We start from the raw sequence: 21,685 nt of genomic DNA, 5'->3' as shown, positions 1-21,685 counted from the left end.
TCCTAAAAGTGACGATTTTTTAAAAAATATTCCTTCCACCCGGATGTTCTGTGCTTCTCTGATTACCACAGCCCCGTACAGTACCCCCTCCACCACCCACATCCTTGCAGACACCCGCCTTGCTCTCCCTGCCCTTACGCAGCTGTGGCTGGGGTAGAAAGTCCAGTGTCCCAGACTTGCTGAGGTCTGCTCAAAATGTCCCTGGTGAGGCCCTGACCCCTGGCCTCTGTTCCTGGAGCAGTGCTGGGGGGCAGGTCCGGAGAAGGAGAAGGGGAAGCGGGAAGGGATGTGAAACTTGGCCACAGCCAGACGCCGCCCCTGCTGGGTGTCCCACAGGGGTCCCTGGGCCGAGGGCAGGAGCGTCTGTCCAGTTCGAGTTACCGGCCAGAGACAGGTAAGGCCAGAGCCTGAGAGGGAGGGGGCTGTGAGCTTCAGGGAACCTGGGGCCTGGACAGCTGAGGCAGGAGTGAGGGAGGACACCATTAGATGGTTCCGTGTCACAACAGGGATGGGAGAGGCGGGCGCTGATCCAGAACCCAAAACAGGACGGTTGGGGGCCCTTAACCTCTTGTATCAGAGCTTCGGGGGGTGGTGGGGGTGGTGACACAGACCCATCAGTTCTAACCAGAGTTGCTGGGTCCTGGCCCCCCTAAAACACAAGAAGCTGGAAAAAGGCTGGGGGTGTCAGAGCCCAGCAGAGGGGCCCCACAGGGAGTGGGGGTGGGGGACAGCCAGTTGTCCCTCAAGTTGGGTGCCGAAAGGGGCCATGCCTGCAGGAGAGTGAGCAGATTTGTTGTGCCGGGTGTTGGTGAATTCCTGTGTGTGTGTACGGCGTCACCATCTGGGTGAGAGATGTTAATTAAATAAGGAGCAGGCGCTCAATAAATACTTGTTCAATTGACTCGATCATCTGTAGAGTATCTGAATGTGTGTCCAGGTGAGTGAGGAATGGTGTCTATTTGGGTGTCAGTTTGTGTGTCCAGGAATTTTCGATTTGCTTACTGTGCTGCGTAGATGTGTGGGTGAGGGACTGTATCAGCATGAGTGTGTGTGTGTGCACAAGTATATGAATGTGCTCACTTGTGTGCATATATCCATGTGAGTTTGTGGTTTTGTGTAAACGTGTGGGGTCCCTGGAGCTGGAAGGAGCGTGGCCATCGAAGGTCCGGGAGGGTGTGTTTGTGTGTATGTGCATGTGTGTGTGAGTGGGGGCTCTATACAATGTTGTGCATCTGAGCTGCCAGCGTGTGAGTTGGGTGTGGGTGAATATGTGGTGTCCAGCCTGCCAGACCCTGCCCCGTGTCTCCACAGTGTCATCATGGGGGCCCCCGGGGGCTGGCTGCTGGTCTGTGTGCTGGCTGTATCCCTGGCCTCTACTGTGACCCAGGACGTGTGCCGAGCTCCGAACGGGAAGGATGGGGCCGCAGGAATCCCTGGCCGACCCGGACGGCCGGGCCTCAAGGGGGAGCAAGGGGAGCCAGGTAAGCATACCCCTCTGGACCCAGGCCCTCAGCCCTGGCCTGGCCTCCAGGTGGAGGCCTGGGATGGCACAGAGAAGCAGGAGTCCCCCCGAGCCCCCGCACGAGGCCCTTCCAGTTGGCACTGGGCCTCAGGGGCGGAAGGGGCCTAGCCTTCTGCCTGGACCATGCCCCCAGACCCCCAGGCTCCTCCTCTTTACTGCCTCCATCCTCTTCCTCTGGCCTCACTTTCCTGCTCTGGAGAATGGGTATCTGTAAGCCATGAATATGAGAGGGCCGAGCGCAGTGCCCAGCCTTTGGTTATTGCTTCATGAACAAAACCATAAGACCCCATGTTTAGACTCAGGACCTCCTGCCCTCCTGTGTGATCTCAAGGCAAGTTACTGACCCTCTCTGAGCCTCATCTGTAAAAGGAACCCCTACCTGGCACCTAGAGAGGAATCATTATCCTTTTTTGCTTCTTCTTCCCAGCTCTTCAGGCTTCAGAAACTCTAAACCCTAGAAAAAAGGCTGAGGAGGGCATGGCCATGTGGGAAAGTCTCATTTAACCCCCTGAACCTCCCAGCTCCTAGCAGACCAGAAGGTTCTGCATCTGTTCCCTGCCTCTCCCAGCACCTGACCCTCTCCCAAGTGCCTGTCCACACTTCCCATTTTGCAGATGTAGGAGGCTCAGAGAGGTGGACAGACTTGCCCAAAGTCACACAGCCGGTCAGAATTCATGTCCTGAAGGCCCGGGACTCCCCAGCCTCCAACACATCCTGCAGCCCCCCAGGGTCCCAGCCCTCTCCCTGAGCACTGGCAGGCACTGAAACCCCATTCCTGATCTGGCCTCTCTCCCCACAGGAGCCGCTGGCATCCGGACAGGCATCCGAGGCCTTAAAGGAGACGAAGGGGAAGCCGGGGTCCCTGGAAAATCCGGCCGGATGGGCTACCCGGGCCCCAGCGGCCCCACAGGTCCCATCGGGGCCCCAGGGTCAAAGGGCATCAAAGGCAACCCGGGGAACATCAAGGGCCAACCGCGGCCGGCCTTCTCAGCCATGATACGCAACTCGCCGGTGGGCAGCAACGTGGTCATCTTTGACACGGTCATCACCAACCAGGAGGGGCGCTACCAGAGCAACTCGGGCCACTTCGCCTGCTCTGTGTCCGGCTACTACTACTTCACCTTCCAGGTGGTGTCCAAGTGGGACATCTGCCTGTCCATCATGTCCTCCTCCAGGGGCCAGGTCAGGCGCTCCCTGGGCTTCTGCGACACCAACAGCAGGGCGCTCTTCCAGGTGGTGTCGGGGGGCACGGTGCTCCAGCTCCAGCAAGGCGACCAGGTCTGGATCGAAAAAGACCCCAGGGGCCGCATTTACCAGGGCCCCGAGGCAGACAGCGTCTTCAGTGGCTTCCTCATCTTCCCATCCACCTGAACTGGGGAAAGACCTCCCCCCTCCCCACCCCGGCCCCCTCTGCTTCCTGCTGTGTGACCCTGGACCACTCACTCCACCTCTCTGGGCTTCCATGCTCTGTTATGTAAAATGGGGGTGCTGTTGCTTTAACTGCCTGAAGGGTGGGGGCTGGCTCTGAGAGCCCCTAGGACTTGCGGCCGTCCCACTGCATCCTCTGAGAAGAGTGATTCTTAGAATAAATACCTGAGTGTGTATCTGCTGAGCTTGAGGTGTGGTTCCTACTCTGGGCCCTGGGAGGGAGGCATAAAAATGGCAATAATTAGTAAGTGCTTAAGAGGCAGACCCCGTATTTTGTGTTTTACATTATGTGTTTAGCAGGAACTGGGAGCCCCATGTGCCTGGGTTCAAGTCCTGGTTCCCCCACGTAACGAGTAGTCCTCTCATGGCATGTTACACAACTTCTGTGAGTCTCAGTTTCCTTAGCTGTGCAAAATGGGCACCTACCTCAGCAGCCTGCTGGGGGGATTAAATGAGCTAATATGTGAAAACCTCAGAGCAGTGCCTGGTTCATAGTGAGGGCCACATAAATTTCAACTGGTGTTATAATTTGCTTCTATCTTCACAATCAGCCTCTGGGGTGAATATTAGGACCTTATTTTACAGATGGTGAAACCAAAGGTGGAGAGAAGAGATAGAAACCAAGGTCAGGACCTAACAGGAAGAGCTGGGATTCAAACTTCTGATGCTCAAGCTTGTGTGTATAGCTACTACTCTCACCAGCCTTCAGAGCCGTGCATGTGACAAATCTCACATGGTTTTCCAAACCTGTACAGGGAAGGAGGGGCAGGAATCAGAAAGGGAAAGCAAGTGACCCAAGGGCACCCAGTAGTCCTTGAGAAGCCGGGTCTCTTACCCCAGCAGGCTTAGGGGCTGGGGAGAACTGGAATCCTTTAGGTACATTTTCAGGGCCCCACTCATCCCATCTGGAAGCTGCTTAGAAGCCAGAAGCTCCACCACCTTTTTGCACGTGGGGAAGATAAGAGGGCTGGGAGTTCAGTTCTGAAAATGCCCAATGCCATGAATGTTTTCCCAAAGGAAGCCTGCTTTATCTTTGTTCTACACACACCCACACACACATGTATAGAAGCATAACACACATGCACAGACATGCACACACACACCCCTTGAGATGCACACAGAACTACATTCCTGAACCCAGACTCATCCTCTCCCCCCAAAACATAGGCACATGTAATCCCCTCCCTCACACATACATACACTCCTTTGGCACCCACGTGTATACCTGGGGAGATACAAACCAGTTACGCCTGCAAACCCACAGACATACTCAGGGATACATGGACTGCCGCATGCATGCACCTCTGCCTCAGATATCCAAGTGACACCCGTCAAGCCTCAGAAGTACACACACACACACACCTCTAGACACATATACCCAGACAACCCCACTGATGCCCAGTTACACACATCCTCCTGTGCCCTCTCTCCCTCGCTGACACACACAATCAGGCTCCCACAGAGCCATCCTCCGAGCCGCAGGGACCCTCTCCCCATGCACTGACTCACACGCAATAGCCTCAGGGTCATCACGTACACACAACCCCCAAATTCAGCCCGGACATACACAGAAGACCCTGTCCTGGGGCTGCCCTGGCCCTGCCTGCCAACAGCAGTTGGGGGTCAGGAGAAATGAGTGGGCACTCAGGAAGGAGGGTGAGCCCTCCACAGCTCCAAGGCAGTGCTGGAGTCCTCACAGCCCCACAGTCCCGTAGGGCCTCGGCTCTCCAGAGGAGCCTTCCGTGCCTCCAGCTCTCCCCTTGCCCATCCAAAACCCATGTGTCCACAGACCAAGAAAAGAAACATATTTTTGATCGTCTACAACATGCTGGACCCTTCAGCACCATTAAATGCATTTAATCCCAGCAAAATTGATGACGACACTGAGGCTCAGAGAAAGGTCACGCGGCAGAAGGTGGCAGGGCTTAGGTTTGAACCAGGGCCGCCGACCCCAAAGCTGCCGCTCCTCTCATTGCAAGCGGGACTCAGAGAGCGCGGAGCCTGGAGGCCGGACAAGGGGTAGGAGCGCCCGGCTGCAGAAATGGTGGGTGCGGGGCGCGCCCGGCTGCAGAAATGGTGGTGCCAGCCCCGCTGGGGCCAATCCCGCGCCTCTCTGGAGGGGGATCCCACAGCGCGGGGAGGGGCGAGGCTGCGCGGGCTGAGGCTGCCACCTGCTGGACAAGCCAGGCCCAAGCGCAGACGAGGTGAGGACAGAAGGTGGGAGCCCTGGCGCCATTCGCTGGGTCACCTGAGAGTAACGCTGCAGCCACCGTTTATGTTCCTCCCTGGTCTTTCCCAGCCTTCCAACTCCTGGGGAGTCCCAGGACCAGGTGGGCTCATGTCCTTTGATATCGCCCCACACTCTGCAGCCCGATGGGGAGACTGAGGCCCAGGGTGTCACTCGGCCAGGCCGGGGCAGGGCTCTGACCCACTCATGCCCAGCACGTGGCTAGGCATTGTACAGGCATCGTAGTGCTGAATCCTCAGCCCAGCCCCATGTGTGAGCCGTCCGGTTCCCCCATTTGCAGAGGAGGAGCCGAAGCCCAGGTGGGTGAAACCAGGCACACAGAGTCTCACGGGGGGCAGGAGTGGGGTGGGAATTGGAATTCTGTGCTGAAGACTCACCTTCATCCCCAGAATCTCATAGGAGGGTAAGAGAGGTGGGGGCCTCTCTCAACTCCACCAACCTGGCCCCCACTGGCCACTCTTCACAAGCCACAAGAGGCTCCAGGACCAGGGACAGAGGCTGCCTGGGGTGAAGGTGAGGAAGGGGTGCTGGCAGGGAGGTGAGATCTTCGGGGGAAACCAGGAGCCCAAGGAAGGAAGGAGGCATCAACACCCAAAGCCTGAAACCCCTGTATACAGATGGGGAGACCGAGGCCCAGGTTGATTTCCTGAAGGCTTTGGGCAAGAGAGGGGCAGGGCTGGAAGGAGAACCCAAGGCTGCGATTCTGTAGCCAGAGCAGTCCATCCACCACAGCAGGCTTGGCCTGTCCCTCCTGGGTGTCTGCTCCCAAGCATGGCAAATGGTATGGGGCACACAGAAGGGCCTAGAATAGAGAGAGCCACCTGGCAAGTGCATGTGAGGCTTGTTTCTAGAAGCAGCTGAGCAGAGGGTCAGAGCAAGACTTCGGACTCCAAGAGACCCCTTGCCATCTAACTTTGGGCAAAGGCTTTCACCTCTCTCGGCCTCAGTTTCCTCACCTGTAAAGGGGATTTATAACCTCCTCCTAGGGGTTTTGTGGGACAACTGGGTCTCAGACACAGTAAACGTCAGCCAACGGGGATGGACGTCAGTTGGGCTGCCCTTGACTCAGAGGAAGTCTATTTCCACATGCCTCCCCCCACTCTTAACCGGATGTCGGGGCCATGGGCATTTCCTCATTTCACACCCTCATGACCCCAGGGTGGGGGGCGCTGGCCTGTCGCTGTGGTCAGCCCGTTCAGCACGAAAAAGAAAGTGTCAAGTCAGGGAAATGATGGGAAAGGGGATGTGGGATAGGGGGAGGGCAGGGGAGGGGAGGGGAGGGGGCGCCCGGCCCAGTTCCGGACTCTCCTTGCTGTGTCCACTCTGACACGGTGTCCTCCTGCCTGGGAGAGGGGAAGCAGATCTGAGGATACCTCTGTGACCAGGCCAGAAGAAGCTTCCCAGCCCCAGGTGAGGCCAGGACCCCCGCCCAGCTGAGAACAAATGGCAGCTCTTTACCCCCTGCCACCTTCCTGGAACTCGGCCCCAGGGACAGCTTGAACTGTGAGAGAAAGGAGGGTGTCCACTACCTTCTGAGTCCTGGGGCCTGGGCTCAAGGAAGAGCACCCACGGTCCAGCATGGGTCCCAGGGGGTCTGGGGCCTGGGGAAGGGTCCTGGGCCCCTGAGGCTGAGATGCAGCAGCCCTGGGGAAGGAAAAGGGTGAGGAGGGCAGGAGAGGGCTGGGTGGCCAACTCAGCTTCCCCCCACCCCCCAGCTCCTTCCCCAGGTCGGACATGGGGCCCAGCTCCCTGCCCCACCTCGGCCTACACCTGCTGCTGCTTCTGCTGGTGCTGCCCCTTGGGGGCCAGGCCAGCTCAGGCTGCTACGGGATCCCAGGGATGCCAGGCCTGCCTGGGGTCCCAGGAAAGGACGGGCATGACGGACTGCGGGGGCCCAAGGGTGAGCCAGGTGAGTCTGCTGGCCTAGTGGGGATGGGGGACCCGGGGCCTGTCTGGGGCTGACCTGGGGGGTGGGGGGCAGCAGTTCCTTATCTGCTCCTAAAGAGGGAAAAAGAGCCCCTACCCGAGGAGTTGGTAGACAAGATCCAGGAGATAATACACATGAGCTTTGTAAACTCTGAAGCCTTTGGTAAACCCTAGAGTGCTATGCTATTATTTTTTTTTATTAACTTTAGTTACCAAAAAATTAAAAAAAACATTTCCAGCCAAAGTAAAACAAACGAATAGGAAAAACAAATATCCTGAAATAACTTCATTGCTTCCAATATGCTCTTACCATACCACAAGAAAATTAACAAACCATAGTCATTCCTGAGCATTCTCATATAAATAAACATATCAATAATATGCTATTATTTTATTACAACTCTCCACTTCTTGTCATGCAACTCTGACACCTGGGGTGGGGGAACAGTGGGGCCCACAGTGAACATATGCAATGCATAGACTGACAGGAATCAAATCCCAGCTTCACCGTGCCCTGGCTATATGAACTGACCTTGTGCAAGCTATCTAGCTCCGCAGGGCCTCAGTCTCCTCTTCTGTAAAATGGGGAGAGCATAGCCTCTTCTTCCCAGGGAGGCTGTAAGGATTAAATAGGTTACATATGAAACGGTATTGAGCACGGGTTAGGTACTATATAAGCTTAGGTTAATTGAGATTATTGCTATTGCTATGTTTTTGGAGATCTGTAGTCACCTCCCTCCCAGGACTCTGGGTAGTTGGAAGGGTGGGGAATGAGGAGTCAGGGCCACAGCCACAGAATCTTCTGGAGGGGTCACAGCAAGCCCCAGCGTGACAGCAGCGAGCTGAAGCTATGAATGGGTGTGGTGTTGTGATGAGAGCAGGAGTCTCGGGGCAGGTGTGCCTTGCCGGTGGGTGAGTGAGCAGGGGTGTGCCTGGGAGGCTGGGGTGTCTGGAGCAGGACTGTGTGACACTGGGGTGGGGCTGGGGAGAGGCAGTGGGGGGTGGCAGAGGCAGGTGGAGAGGCCGGCAGAGAGGGATGTCCTTTTGGAATTTCTCCATAGTCGTCTTTCCTCCTGGCAGTGGAGTGGAATTTTAGCAACATTCCAGAAGGAATTCTTCACTTTGGAGTGAGCCAAACGATGCCCCCAGGCCTGCCATCTTTGGGAACCCATATTCACAACTGTCTCTGGTCATCTCACCATCTGAGGTGACTCATGGCCACCAATTATTATGCTCCTACTATGCACTAGCCATTGTTGCAAATGCTCTGTGTATATTCACCTCATGCGGGTAGATAATTCTGTTTTGCAAATGATAAAATTGATGCAATACCCCTTGCTAGAAGGAATTTTCCACCTCATTTTACAAATGGCAAACCTGGGGTTCAGAGAGGTTGAGCAGTTTGTCCAGGGTCACACAGCAGCATCAGTCCCAATCCTGTTCAATGCCAAAGCCCATGTCCTTAAACGCTGCCCTCCACTGCCTCTCAGCCCCTCCCCAGTGCCGTCTCCTGCCCCTTCCCAGTGGGCGTTTGAAGCCATCACTGTGGATGGGCTACCTGCCTGCTGAGCCTCACTCACAGCAGCGGGACAGACAGACACCCACAATGCCATACACTTGCGATGCTGTGCCTTGGACTACACCCAGAGTTTCTCGTGCATCATCTCGTACCACTTTCCAGCAGCTTCCGGAGATGGGTTCTGCTGTTATGCCCTTATCTCAGCAGAGCAGAGGCTCAGGTTGGGGAGGTCTCATGGCCTGAAGCCAGGGTGTGCTAGGTCTTTGATTACTGTTTTTACACTTCTTATTACAGGAAGAGATACAATGCAAAATTTCCCATTGTAACCATCTTCAAGTATACACTTCGGTGGTAATAAGTTTGCTAGGTCTTGACCACGCACTCTAACCCCTGGGCATCACTGACTCACTGCAGAGGTATTGGGAACTAAAAGGCTAATGAGGTTAAAAGGTTAATAAGGATCTGCCATAAATGGGTCTGCTCAGACCCCCAGAAGTGGACAGGGACCATAAGGCCTGGGGTGGGGGTCAGAGAGGGCTTCCCAGAAGAGGAAGACTCCAGGTGGACTTTAGAAGATGGGTACGGTTTAGACAGGGGGAGAGGAGGCTCTGCAGAGGTGCAGATTTTCAGGGCAGTGACAAGTGTGGGAGGCCCTGGTTGGGATTCAGCCGGACTTGAGTCTGAGCCCACTTCTTCCTGGCTACGTGGCCTTGGGCAACTCTCTGGCCTCAGTTTCCTCAGCTGTAACGTTGAATTGGGCCACCCATCCCAAGGGCCTGAAGTGGACTGGGTGGGGCTGGGGTGAGCTGGAGAGAGCGGGGCCCCCAAAGGGGAGGAAGAGGCGGCTGCCATCCTTTTCCAGCCAGGCTTGCCGTGTATGAACGCGGGCCTGCTGTGGCCTGATCTCGGGATCAGAGGTAAAAGGTTTGTGGGACTCTGAAGTTTATAAAATGTGGAAGGCCCTCTTTAAGAAAAATAATACAAAATTAGAAATATACTTTGTGGTGGTTGCATAAATCTATGCATGTGACAAAAGTTGCTAGAACTACACACAAAGGAGTGCATATAAAGCTGGTGAAATCTGAATAAGTTCTATGAATTGTAGCAATGTCAATTTCCTGGTTTTGGTCTTGTACTTAAGTTATGTAAGATGTACCATTGGGAAAAACCCGGTGAAGGGGTATGTGGGAACTCCCTGTACCATTTCTATCCCTTGCCAACTTCCTGTGAATCTATCATTATTTCAAAATAAAAAGTTGAAAACAATTATAAATAGAAAATTAGACAAAGGGTCTTGAATAGGCCGGCGCAAGTAAGGAGGCCTAAAGCTTAAGCTTCATGAGCTGCCCACGAAAGCTATCTGAAGATCTAGACTTTCAGGTAAACGCTGGATTTTTAATGTTGGGCTCTATTTAAAAATTTTAAAAGCATCATGCAGGCCCCATACCATCCCTGGGCTGAGGGTTCTGGTCTCTGTCGGACCCTGAGTTTCCCCCCAGCTCTGACACCTCCTAATTTTGTCTAGTTCTATCCTCTCCATCACAAATGGGGAAACTGAGGCCAAGAGACAGGGAAGTGCCTTAACCAAGTTGGAGGGCAAATCTGTGGGGAGGCAGAACTTGAGCCAGGATTTCCCTCCCTCTGCCGAAAGCCTCCATCCCTGCACACTGCTCTCCTTCTTCTGGGGAAAGAAGACTCCAGAGCCAAAGCACTGCTGGTGCATTCCCAAGGGGACACCCCAGGGTCCCCCCACCCTGTTCCCTGACCCATCACTACTTCCCCACCTGCTTTCTCCCCAGGAATCCCAGCCATCCCCGGGACACGAGGACCCAAGGGCCAGAAGGGAGAGCCCGGCGCACCTGGCCATCCCGGGAAAAATGGCCCCATGGGGGCCTCTGGGCTTCCAGGGGCTCCTGGCCTCTTGGGCCCCCCCGGGGAACCTGGCGACGAGGGCAGGTACAAGCAGAAGTATCAATCGGTGTTCACGGTCACACGGCAGACGGTCCAGTACCCAGCGCCTAACAGCCTGGTCAAGTTCAACTCCGTCATCACCAACCCCCAGGGGCATTACGACACGAGCACCGGCAAGTTCACCTGCAAAGTCCCAGGCCTCTACTACTTTGTCTACCACACTTCGCAGACGGCCAACCTGTGCGTGCACCTGTACCACAAAAACGTCAAGGTGACCACCTTCTGCGACCACATGTCCAACAGCAAGCAGGTCAGCTCGGGCGGCGTGCTGCTGCGGCTGAAGGTGGGCGAGGAGGTGTGGTTGGCTGTCAACGACTACAACGGCATGGTGGGCACCGGGGGTTCCGACAGTGTCTTCTCCGGTTTCCTGCTCTTCCCCGACTAGCGCGGACAGGCCTGCTCCAGCCCCTTGGGCTGCCCCCCACCTCCCTTGGCATCCCTGTACCAACCTATCATGCCAGCCAAACGGGGCTGCCCAGCCCTTGCTCCTTGCTCAGGCCGTTCTCCCCACCTGACGGACTCCTCTTCCAGGCAGCCTCCCTGACTCCCTATCCCATGATTTCCCTCCCTCTTCTGCACTCCTTCAGGAGTCACTGCTGGTACCGTTCCTCTGACACTTAACCAGTACCTTCTGGCACCAGCTCACCACCCTACCCTCGAAGTCTTGGAAGAGGCAGGGAAATATATACAAATAAACAGTTGAATCAATGGATGTGCATGGCTCAGATTCCTCATTGCCAATTCCTTAAAGGGCCAGACTCCTTATCTTTGACTTTGCATCTGCCGCCGCTATTCATGGGCTCTAGACTCAAACGAAGCACAGAGTTAGTGCCCTGTAAAGGCTGGCTGCCAATGTTGAGACACTCAGCATCACTGACTTGGTGGGAGAGAGCTGCTCAAGTGTGGTTAAAGGTCACAAGATATCCCCAAGGTGCTCTGTGTTGTCACTTGTTTGGGCAAGAGGCACTGCTGTCATTAAAGTTATATCTGTGCTTACAGGTAAATGGCAGTGTGTTTGAATTTCCAGACCTGGGTAGAATGTTGGCAGCCCTTGTCACAGGAGAGGTTGGGTTCAGTGCACGCAAAGACTAGATGGGCAATGAATTTGTGCCGAGTTAATGAGTGTATGGGTGGATGAATGAATGAATGAATGAAGTGGGTAAATGAATGACTAAAAGCAGAGTAATGAATGAGTGAACACAAATCATAACAACTAACCTTTAATGAACACTTACTACATGCCATGCATTATGCTAAGTGCTTTATATGTATTGACTTATTTATAACGTTCACAACCACCCTGAGATGGCCATGAGTGGGGGAATGGGTAAGTGGGTGAGAGTCTGCTCTCCAGAAGCCTGACCCACTCACAGACTCTGGGAGCCCCCAGGAGACCATTGAAAACTGCCTCTTTCCACAAGTCATCACATTTTAACTTCTGGGCCCAGCAGCCTAGATCCTTGGAGGACCAGGGAGCCCCACCATTTGCTGTAACAGTTTCACGACAGTGGGCACCAGAAGGAAGTCACAGCTCACGTGTAGAAAGACGAAAAGTGTAACTTTCCTGTGCAGACTTCAGGTGTGGGCCTCAGAGTCCACTGAGACTGAGGCTCATTCGGGCACCGTGATGACCCAGCCCCAGCCCAGCTGGGATCTCGAGTTGGCTCAAGAGTCCCCACGGAGCTCAGGAAGGTGCCGGCCGACTGAGGTGGGCTATAAGAGCAGAGGGCTTGAGCTGAGTTCTACAGTCATCTCTGTGCCCTTTTGTGCCTTTTTTTTTTTAAAAAAAAAGAGGTTCTTTCACACTCCCAGGCCTTGGCTCATGCCGGCCCTTCATCCTGCAGAAACTCCTGGCCCACTCACAAAAATCTTCCATCCACCTGGCTAATGTCCACTCAATTGTCAGGACGCAATGCAAAGATCACCTCCTCCATGAAGCCTTCCCTGAATACCTGCTTTGTGTCCCCACAGTGCCCTCCTCAGGCTGGGACTACAAACTCATGGTGATGCAAGAAAATGACCTGTGGGCTTATTTAAAAACAAGAACAAAAACAAACAAAAAGATTCCTAGAGCCAAGGCTGTTTTATAAATGTTTAGAGAAGGTGGAGCTGCGGGTGAGTGTTTGAACCCAGCAAATCTGATGATTCCAAAGTGGCTGAGTGCACTGATTCACACTGACCGTGAGCATCCTTGGGGATAGGACCACTTCTGGTGCATGTCTGTATCCCAAACCCCTAGAGGATGCCTGCCACATAGTGGGGCATGAGACATGTGCAGGATGGGAAGGAGGGAGAGAGATAAAGAGAGAGACAAATGCTCAGAGACAGAATAGGAGGCAAGGCAGAGGATCCAGGCCCAGTTCACCCAGTCCAGGCACCTCTGGCAGGGACGGGCTGGGTCACAGAGCCACGCCGCTCGTGGCTGTCCCTCCACCCACCACTTAGCAGTCTGCCCAGCAGAGCCACAAGGGATACATCTGTCTTCTCATTTCATTTTTATTTTAAAAATCAATACCCTGTATATGTAGGCCGCAGTGGCAGATCACAAACCTGTACTTTGGAAACGGCAATTGTTGTGCCATTTTTATTTTCCATAATTGTTTCCTTGTTGTTCTCCCTTATTCAGGAGAGACAGGCCATTGAAAATGCCAGCTTGTCTGCATTGCTGAGGGAAGCTGGGCAAGGGTTTTTCAGGAGGGCAGGCAGGCAGAGGTGAGGAGGCGGTGCTGTAGGGGAGGTAGGAGCCGGGACAAGAGACCCCAAACCGTGAGGAATCTCCTGCAGAGCACAGGGGATTGAGGGAGTTCAGGAGGCTCCTTTTCCACCCACCGTTGGGATCATTCCCTCTCTGTCAGGGACTGCAATTTTATAGGTACCGAGTCCAACGGGTTCTCACTCGGGGGTCAAGACCCAGAGACCCCTCTGTGCCTGAGGCCTAAGTCCAGGCGTCCCCCGGAATCTAGGTCTGGCTCCTTTGCCACCAGGCTCCCAAGAGTTCCGTCTTCTCTTAATAATAGCAAATAATGCTGGTCCCAGGTGTGCACTGGGTGCCTCCCAAGGGCGGGGCACCCAGCAGGATGGCCTCTTTGGACCCCCACAACCACCCTGGACGCGGGATGCCCAGGCCCTCCACTTACATATGGAGAAAACGAGGTTAATAGATATTCCTGAGCCAAAGCTAGAAAGAGGCAGAGCTGGGATTCCAACTCAGGAGGGGCTGATTCCAAAGCAGATGCTCCTAACTCCCCTCTCTGCTGCTTCCTGTTCCAAGCCTTACTCCACTTCTACCCCAAATAAAAGCCCATCTTGTTCCACTGTCCTCCACCACCAAAGGATTAGAGGCCCAGGCCCAAGAGGCCTTGGGAACCCTCAGACAGACCTCTGGGCTTGCAACCTGCCAGCGTCCTTCTCGGAACCCACCACCCTTCCTCTTCATCCTAGCCTGGGTCCCTTTGGTTCTACTGTTGGCTGAGCCTGGAGACCCTTTGATTTTTTTCAAACGGGGCTTGGCCCTTCCTATCACCCGCTGCAGTTAACACTTACTTTCCATCAATCAGCATCCACCAAGCCCAACAACGATCTATCTCTAAGCACAGATACCCAAATGGGCCCGCCTGGCATAAGGCAGCTCTGGGTGCTTGACGGGTAAGTGTCCCTGCAAGGGGCATCACATTGTTCTAGATGTAGTCACAATAAGGAGGCTGAAATTCTGGTGCCAGGGATGCCAGGGGGTCCTGTATCTGCCACTTACTCAAGGTGTGGGCTCCAGGAGTCACTTCTTCTTTGTGACATTCATCCCAATGAGATAATCATGTCATTCGATGTTTAACACCTGCCTCCCCCAGTAGAAGGGAAGATCCTTGGGGTCAGGAACCACGGCTGCCTTGCTCACGGCTCTGTATCCAGTGCTGAGCACAGAGAGGCTCACGAGAAATAATTGCCAGACGAGTGTCTCCCCTCTGGGCCTCGGTTCCCCATACACAAAATGAGGGAGGTGGGCTGGGTGCCCTCCATGCCCCTCCCCAGCCCTGACTTGGTGAGATTCCAGGATCAATGAGCCACAGGCCTCACCCTGTGCTTCTTATTGTCTACTGCCATCAGCTTTAAGTCCTGCTGGAAGTGGAGGGAGACATATAAATAAATAACGACCACATTTAAAATTCACTCTTAGATTATTTTCCGAGACCAGGAAAAGAACAGGGGTGCAGAAAGGGAGCAAACAGCACTGATGAGCCCAGAAAGGGGAAGCCTGGAACATGGCATGATATTAACAAATAACATGTGCACAACACTTTACAGTTTCCCCCATGCTTTCTCCCCCATCATCCCATCTGAGCTGCCCAAGCCCCATGAGATCTGCAGAGCAGTTGTGGTTATAGTGCCATTATTGAGAGAAGAAAATTGGGGCTCGCTTGGGTTCCCCTGGCAGAGAACGCTCGGCTGGGAAGTAGAGGAGCCAGAACTGGAACCAAGGTCTCTGACTCCAAATCCAGTGCTCAGGGGCCAGGCCAGCCACATGCTCATTCCACTGCGGGCCACCCCTGTGCCCCGGAAAAGACCATGAGGCCAGAGGGCCTTGGTTTTGGACCTTTCCCCACAGCTGCTGAGTTGGTGAAACCAACACCCCACCCCGCCACTTACAGTAAACCCCCCCGGGTGGGAGAAATGGGACCTGAAACTGCCTGAGCACAGCAGGATGGTGTGAGAGTGGGGCCACATGGAGGGGGCCGGCTGCTGGGCCCGTGGGAGGGGACCGGCAGGGAAAGGCCCTTCCCGCTTCTGGAGAATGGAACTTCCGCTTTGGACTGACTGCAGCAGGCTCCGGACTCCTGCTCCCACTGCTGCCCAGCCCCACAGAGTCACCGGACCCCGGCTTCCCAGGTGAGGATGGGCTCAGCTCCTGGGGGGACCGGCTGGCAGGGCCAAAATGGTGGGGGGTGGTGATTCTCAAAGCGTGGGCCCCCATCCCCTGCCTTGGGGCCACCGAGGGTATTTGTTAACAGTGCACGTTCTCGGGGCCAACCCCAGACCTGGGGAATCGGACTCTCTGGGGGTGAGCGTGGGTGTCTCCTGCTACCCGAGGGCCCAGCATAAAGGCCTTGGGGTCCCAGAGACTTGCACTGAATCCAGCACCTGCCTCTTTTGTGCTGATGATTTCGGGCAAGTCAGATAACCTCTCTCAGCCTCAGACCCTTTCTAGGGGTGAGAACCTCTCTCCAGGGGCCCCGTGAGCCCTAAAGATCAAGCTCCCAGGTGCTTAGCGCACTACCTGGCTCAAAATGTGTAAGTAAACCAGAGGCAGAGGTGAAATTAGAACCCAGGTCTCTCCTCTGCCCAGCTCAGCACTTGCCTGACCTTGCTTCTCTCACATCCTCGCTGTCTGCTGAGAAAGTTCAGCCTGACACTCTCAGGGCTCTAGTTCAATTTGCAGGTGAAGTTGTGGTTAATTATCAGTAGTGAGTGAACTTGATAACACTCGTAAAGGTGGGGGGTAGGCCCTTTATAGGGACCTTATTCCTTTTAGGTTCCATCTCATGCAATCCTTCTGGCAGCGAGGCCAGGTAGGAATTGTCACTGCCAAAGAAACTCAGAGAGGTTAAGACACTTCCCTGAGGTCATGCAGTGAGGGAACAACAAGGTGGAGTCTAAGGTCAAGATGGCCCGACTCCAAGTCAGGGAATGGGGTGAACTTCGGGACTGGAAGTAGATGGAGGGGTCAGCGATGTGGGGGAAGAAGTGGGGAGCAAGGCTGAAGGTGATGATGGATTGGAGAAGGCGGGGCAGGTCAGACCAGGTGAGTTTTAGGTCCCACCCCAAGTCTGAGATTCGGTGGCCCCCCGAAATGGGCTAGAACTCAGAACGGCCCCCTCTCACCCCAGCCCACCTCCATCAGAGGTCAGACCCTTGCTCCACGCCAGCTGAGACCCTCTCCCAGAGCCCAGTCTCCCAAAAGGAATGAATCCTTCCTCACTTCTCCAGCCATCTTTGCTCCTGTCCTGAAACTGGGGATTCTTGGATGTTGGTGATAATAACAAAATGGTTAAGATTCATTAAGCATTGCAACAGGCCAGTCTGTATTGTAAGCCCTAACTCATCTGTCCTCGAACCAACCCTGTGAGATACAGATTTGTCCATTTTACAGACGGGGAAACTGAGCCAGAGGGAAGTGAATTGCCCAAGGCCCTTGGCCAAGAAGTAGCAGAGGCTGGATTTGAACCCAGGCTTTCCTTATGCCACTACAGTCCTCTTACCAGCAGGGAAACGTTTGCTGCTAACAAGCACAGCAATAATGGTAACGAAAAAGCCTCCTTCACTGAGCACCGTCCCTGCACCCAGCATTATTCTGAGCTTTTCTTGTGCATTAACTCCTCTCAGCTTGTCTGGCTCCTAAGCCCGTGCTTTAAGCACCAGGTATCTCTACCTCTGAGTTGTTGAGATCCCGTGGAGGTGGGTCTGTATTCCTGCCACATGTAGTTTCTCACCCCCTCTGATCCCTGGTTTCCTCATCTGTAAAATGAGGATGCAGGAGTGCTTTCTCAAAGGGTGGTTGTGCGGATTAAATTAAAGGAGAAAATGGCATGTAAAGCATTTTTCACAGAGCCTGGCACTTGGTAGCATCCAAGGCATAGAGTACTAAAGTTGTTAAATTGTCATTTTGTAAAACCTCCAGCAAGAGTGGGGGCTGGTGCATATTCAGAGATAAGTGGGACCATTCTCTGAGCCCCTCTGGCCCTAGTTCCTTCACTGCAGCTCCCCCTTCCTGTGCACAGCATAGTCTGGGTTGGGAAATGTTTCACGAATTAATTACAACTGGTCCAAAGGACTGAGGCGAATTTTCAGGGCACATGAGTCAAAACTCAGCAGGCCTTTATGCTCCCAGGAAGCCCACCACTTGCCAAACCCAGGGATGGGCAGAGCCAGCGGTGGGCAGGGAGAACAGGGCTTGGTCACAGTGCTGCCACTCGCCAACTCACTGGGTGACTTCGGGCAGGTTGCTTTCCACTTTCCGAGCCTTGGTTTCCTCATCTTCAAGAGGGGAAAATAATCACAACCCACTTCCCTGGGGTGTCATGAGGATCCAACGACGGCAGGAACAGCAGGAGCAGAGACAAGAGCAAACGAGATTCATTCCCATCCTTGGCCTTACCTGGATCCCCTGGTTGCCCGGGAGGTGGGCAGGGACCTCCTGACTTTTCCATTTTAACAGTGGGAAACACCTCAGCAAACGGAGGTGTCCCTGTGGGCTAAGGGGTAATGAGGGAGGGCTCCCTGGAGAGGAAAGAATTTGACCTGAGCCCTAAAGGACAGGGAAAATTTCAATCTGGGCAAAGGTGGAATGGGTTGCCTTGGTAGGTAGTGAGCTGCCCATCATTGAAATGGTGCAAGCCATTAATGGAGGAGCCCTTGGCAGAGATGTTATTGAGGAGACTTAAGAATATGCTGAGCATTGGACCAGATGAATTTTAAGGTCCTTCTGTCTTGAGAATTAATGCCATGAGATGCTGGTCAAATTGGACTGACCAGCTTGAGACAATCTACAAGGCTTCTTCCTAGTTGTCTAGAATCCTCAGCCTGCAGAGATGGCCAGGAGTGCTGGCAGGGACCCTGGGTTCGAGTCCTGGCTTCATTCCTAAGTCTCACTGTCCTCTTTGGGGTAGAAATAATAGTTTTTACCCTGCAAGGCTGCTCTGAGGATGCAGAGTGGCTTGCTGCAAAAACAGCACAGACACCCTGAAGTCAGAAAATCCCCTGAATGCAAACACTTGGGACAAAAATCCACAACCCCTACACCCACAGCCTTTAAGACCCCACATTGGCCCCTGCCTCCCTCTCTAACCTCACCTCCTGTCACTCTGGGCCCTCTCTACCCTCCGCCCACGCTGGCCTCCCCACTGATCCTCAATGTTCCAAGCTCTGTCCCACACCTGGGCTTTTGTCCCCACTGTTCCTTCCTCCTGGGACTCTCCTGTCCCAGCCCTTTCTACCCTTCAGGTCCCAGCCTAATCATTCTCCTTTCAAGAACACTTTCTTGGGGTGGACTGCCCTCGCTAAAGTAGCCACCTCCCGCCCCATTCTCTCCCTCCCCGCGCCCTTCCGTTTCTTTCAGAGCACAAATCACAGTCTAGAACCACAGGCACACCTTGGAGATACCCGACCACTACAAAAAAGTGAATCTCGCAAAAAAGCAAGTCACACGAAAGTTTTGGTTTCCCAGTGCATATAATAGTTACGTTTACACTACACTGTAGTCTATTAAGTGTGCAATAGCGTTAAGTCTAAAAAAATGATGCATGTACCTTAAGTTAAATGTGACAGAGACATGAAGTGAGCCCATGCTGTTGGAAAAATGACACTGATAGACTTGCTCGATGCAGGGTTGCCACAAACTTCAATTTGTAAAACAGAAAAACACAAACAACGTTTGAAAAGCACAATAAAACGAGGTCTGCCTGTACTTTTGTTTCTTTGTATGTTGACCTGTTTATTGACTGTCTCCTGCCTAGACTGTCAGCTCCAGGAGGGCAGGACCACATCTCTCTCCTCGTCACTGTATCCTCAGCACCTAGAACAGTGTTTGGTGTATGGGAGACACTCAGTGAACACATGAACCAATGAACCAACGAATGAATGAATGAGTGAATGAATGATAGCAGTTGCTTTGGTAGTGACCTTGCCCCCATATTCTTCTCCCTCCAGGAGGCAGCTGAGACGGTGCGGGGATGAGGACCCTGTGGGGCAGCGTCCTGCCACTACTGCTGCTGCTGCTTTTGAGTCTGCTTGATGCCACCCAGGCCCAGGGCAGCTGCACGGGGCCCCCGGCCATTCCTGGCATCCCAGGCATTCCCGGGAAACCAGGCTCGGATGGCCAGCCTGGGACCCCGGGGATAAAGGGAGAGAAAGGTACCAGGGGCTTTGGGGACACTCAGTGTCACAGACCAAGGCTCCATCTCCTGTCCCCTGAGTCACAGTTGCCCACCTTAGAGATGGCACCGTACTTCCAAATCCACCAGCTTGCTGGGCCCTCCCCTTGAGAGGAGAGAATTCTGGTTCCCGTTTTACAGATGAGAAAACTGATGTCCAGAAAGGCTACTGCCTTGCCCAAGGTAGCCCAGGAGATGTCAAGGCTAAAACCAGACCATGGATCTCTTGGCCTGAAATCCAGGGAGAGAGACAGCATCAGTACTGACGTCACACAGTCCCTGTTTTGAATTTACCTCCAGGGTGTGTGGCCTCCCCACTTTGAAATGCTATTTCCTCACCTGTAAAACAGGGAGGACGATACCTTTGCAGGGCTGTTGTGGGGTTCAGATGAGACGCCCCTCAATGGAAACCTCTGCAAAGTGTCGTTCATTCATTCACGTAACCTGTGGTTAGGGAGCAGCCCTCCGTGCCAGCCACCCTCCTCACATAACCTCATCCAGTCCTTGCAATCCCTTAAAATATCATTATTCCCAGTTTACAGATGAGAAAGCTGAGCCGCAGAGAATGTACCTCAGTCAAGGTGACACAACTAATAATGGCAGATGTGACATTGGAGGTGCATCTGTCTGTCCCTGTCCCTCAGCCATTATACTCTGTGACTCTACTAGAAAATAGGTTTTATCTTGTGCTGTGCCCACCTTAGGGGTAGAGGCTGCTTCCGGGTTATATTGAGAAGGATTCCAAGGCCCACCTCCAGGTTCAGTAAGAAACAAAGCAGTGATCAATTAAGGATGCCTAACCCAGGTGATGGAGCAGAGAGTGCTAGCCTGAGTGCCATCCCAGACTGGGGTGCCTGTCCAACCACCTTCCTCCTCTTGGACAGTAGTCCCCATTAGTGCCGAGTATATCTCAGACACAGAGAGCTGGGCAGGAAGGAGACTCAAAGGTCCTCTCTGACCCCCACTTTTTACAGAAGGGAGGCTGAGGTCCCGAGAGGGGCAGGGACTTGCCAAGTTCACACAGCCAGGCTCCCCTGCCTCCCAGCCCAGGGCTCCTTCCTTTGGTTCTCATTTCTCTTGTCTCCACTTTCCCAGGACGGCCAGGGCTAGCTGGAGACCATGGCGATTCTGGAGAGAAGGGGGACCCAGGGATCCCCGGGTACCCAGGAAAAGTTGGTCCCAAGGGCCCCGTAGGCCCCAAAGGTTTCCCAGGGCCCCCTGGAGCCCGTGGCCCCAAGGGTGAATCTGGGGACTACAAGACCACACAGAAAATAGCCTTCTCCGCTACGCGGACCACCAATATCCCCCTGCGGCAGAACCAGACCATCCGCTTCGACCGCGTGATCACCAACGAGAACAACAACTACGAGCCTCGCAGCGGCAAGTTCACCTGCAAGGTGCCCGGCCTCTACTACTTCACCTTCCATGCCAGCTCGCGCGGGAACCTGTGCATGAACCTGATCCGCGGCCGGGAACACATGCAGAAGGTGCTCACCTTCTGCGACTACGTCCATAGCACCTTCCAGGTCACCACGGGCGGCGTGGTCCTCAAGCTGGGGCTGGGGGAGAACGTCTTCCTGCAGGCCACTGACAAGAACTCCCTGCTGGGCATGGACGGCGCCAACAGTATCTTCTCCGGGTTCCTGCTCTTCCCGGACATGGAAGCGTGACCTGGCTGGCTGACTCACATCAGCGCTCCCTCCTCCCCGGCCTGCGCCGCTTACTTTGCCCCCAACACCCCCTCCTTCCAGCCAAAGCAGAGTGGCTGAACGAATGAGTAAATAAACTCTTCAAGGACAAGGGAGGGTAGTCTGAGTCCACTCTGTGTCCCAGCAGCTGGCACCTGGTAGATGCTCAGAAATGCTGGCTGAATGAATGACTGAACAATGAATGGATGAATGAATGAATGAACGAATGACCTCTGAAAGCAGAAAGGCTAACAGGAGGTGCTTTGAAGGCCAGGTTCTGTCTGTGTCCTGCTCCGTTCCAGCCACCCAGTGGACAGCATCTCCGGAGCCCCGCTCTGCTCCAGGCACTGGGCTAGCCCCTTTCCTCGCTCCCTCTTAATCCTCACACTCACCCCTGGAGGCAGATTGCATCGGGCTCAGTTTACAGAGGAGGACACTGAGGACTGAGGGTGAAGGGATCAG

At 54.2% G+C, this 21,685-nt stretch overlaps 1 protein-coding gene across 1 annotated transcript; it reads left to right on the top strand.

Annotated features, from left to right (window-relative positions):
- The first annotated feature begins 237 nt into the window (after positions 1–237).
- Positions 238–21,205, top strand: LOC119514504. The gene is made up of 10 exons (XM_037810305.1): positions 238–394; positions 1,312–1,481; positions 2,322–2,890; positions 4,740–4,969; positions 5,083–5,154; positions 6,914–7,107; positions 10,443–10,998; positions 15,464–15,495; positions 19,324–19,515; positions 20,631–21,205. The coding sequence occupies exons 2-10, from the start codon at positions 1,319–1,321 to the stop codon at positions 21,203–21,205; spliced, it is 2,583 nt and encodes an 860-aa protein (XP_037666233.1). The 5' UTR covers positions 238–394; positions 1,312–1,318.
- The last annotated feature ends 480 nt before the right edge of the window (positions 21,206–21,685 follow it).

Source organism: Choloepus didactylus, chromosome 2 (assembly GCF_015220235.1).
Source record: "Choloepus didactylus isolate mChoDid1 chromosome 2, mChoDid1.pri, whole genome shotgun sequence".
In the NCBI taxonomy this organism is placed as follows: domain Eukaryota; kingdom Metazoa; phylum Chordata; class Mammalia; order Pilosa; family Megalonychidae; genus Choloepus; species Choloepus didactylus.
The sequence above is the reverse complement of the archived record's forward strand: the minus strand, read 5'-3'. Positions and strand labels throughout refer to the sequence as shown.

Excerpts from the sequence above, each read along its gene's own strand:
- LOC119514504 (XM_037810305.1), top strand. The coding sequence starts at position 1,319 with ATGGGGGCCCCCGGGGGCTGGCTGCTGGTCTGTGTGCTGGCTGTATCC. Across the intron at positions 4,970-5,082 it reads GCCTGGAGGCCGGACAAGGG|CGCGGGGAGGGGCGAGGCTG; the intron begins GTAGGAGCGCCC and ends GGGATCCCACAG. Across the intron at positions 19,516-20,630 it reads GGGGATAAAGGGAGAGAAAG|GACGGCCAGGGCTAGCTGGA; the intron begins GTACCAGGGGCT and ends CCACTTTCCCAG.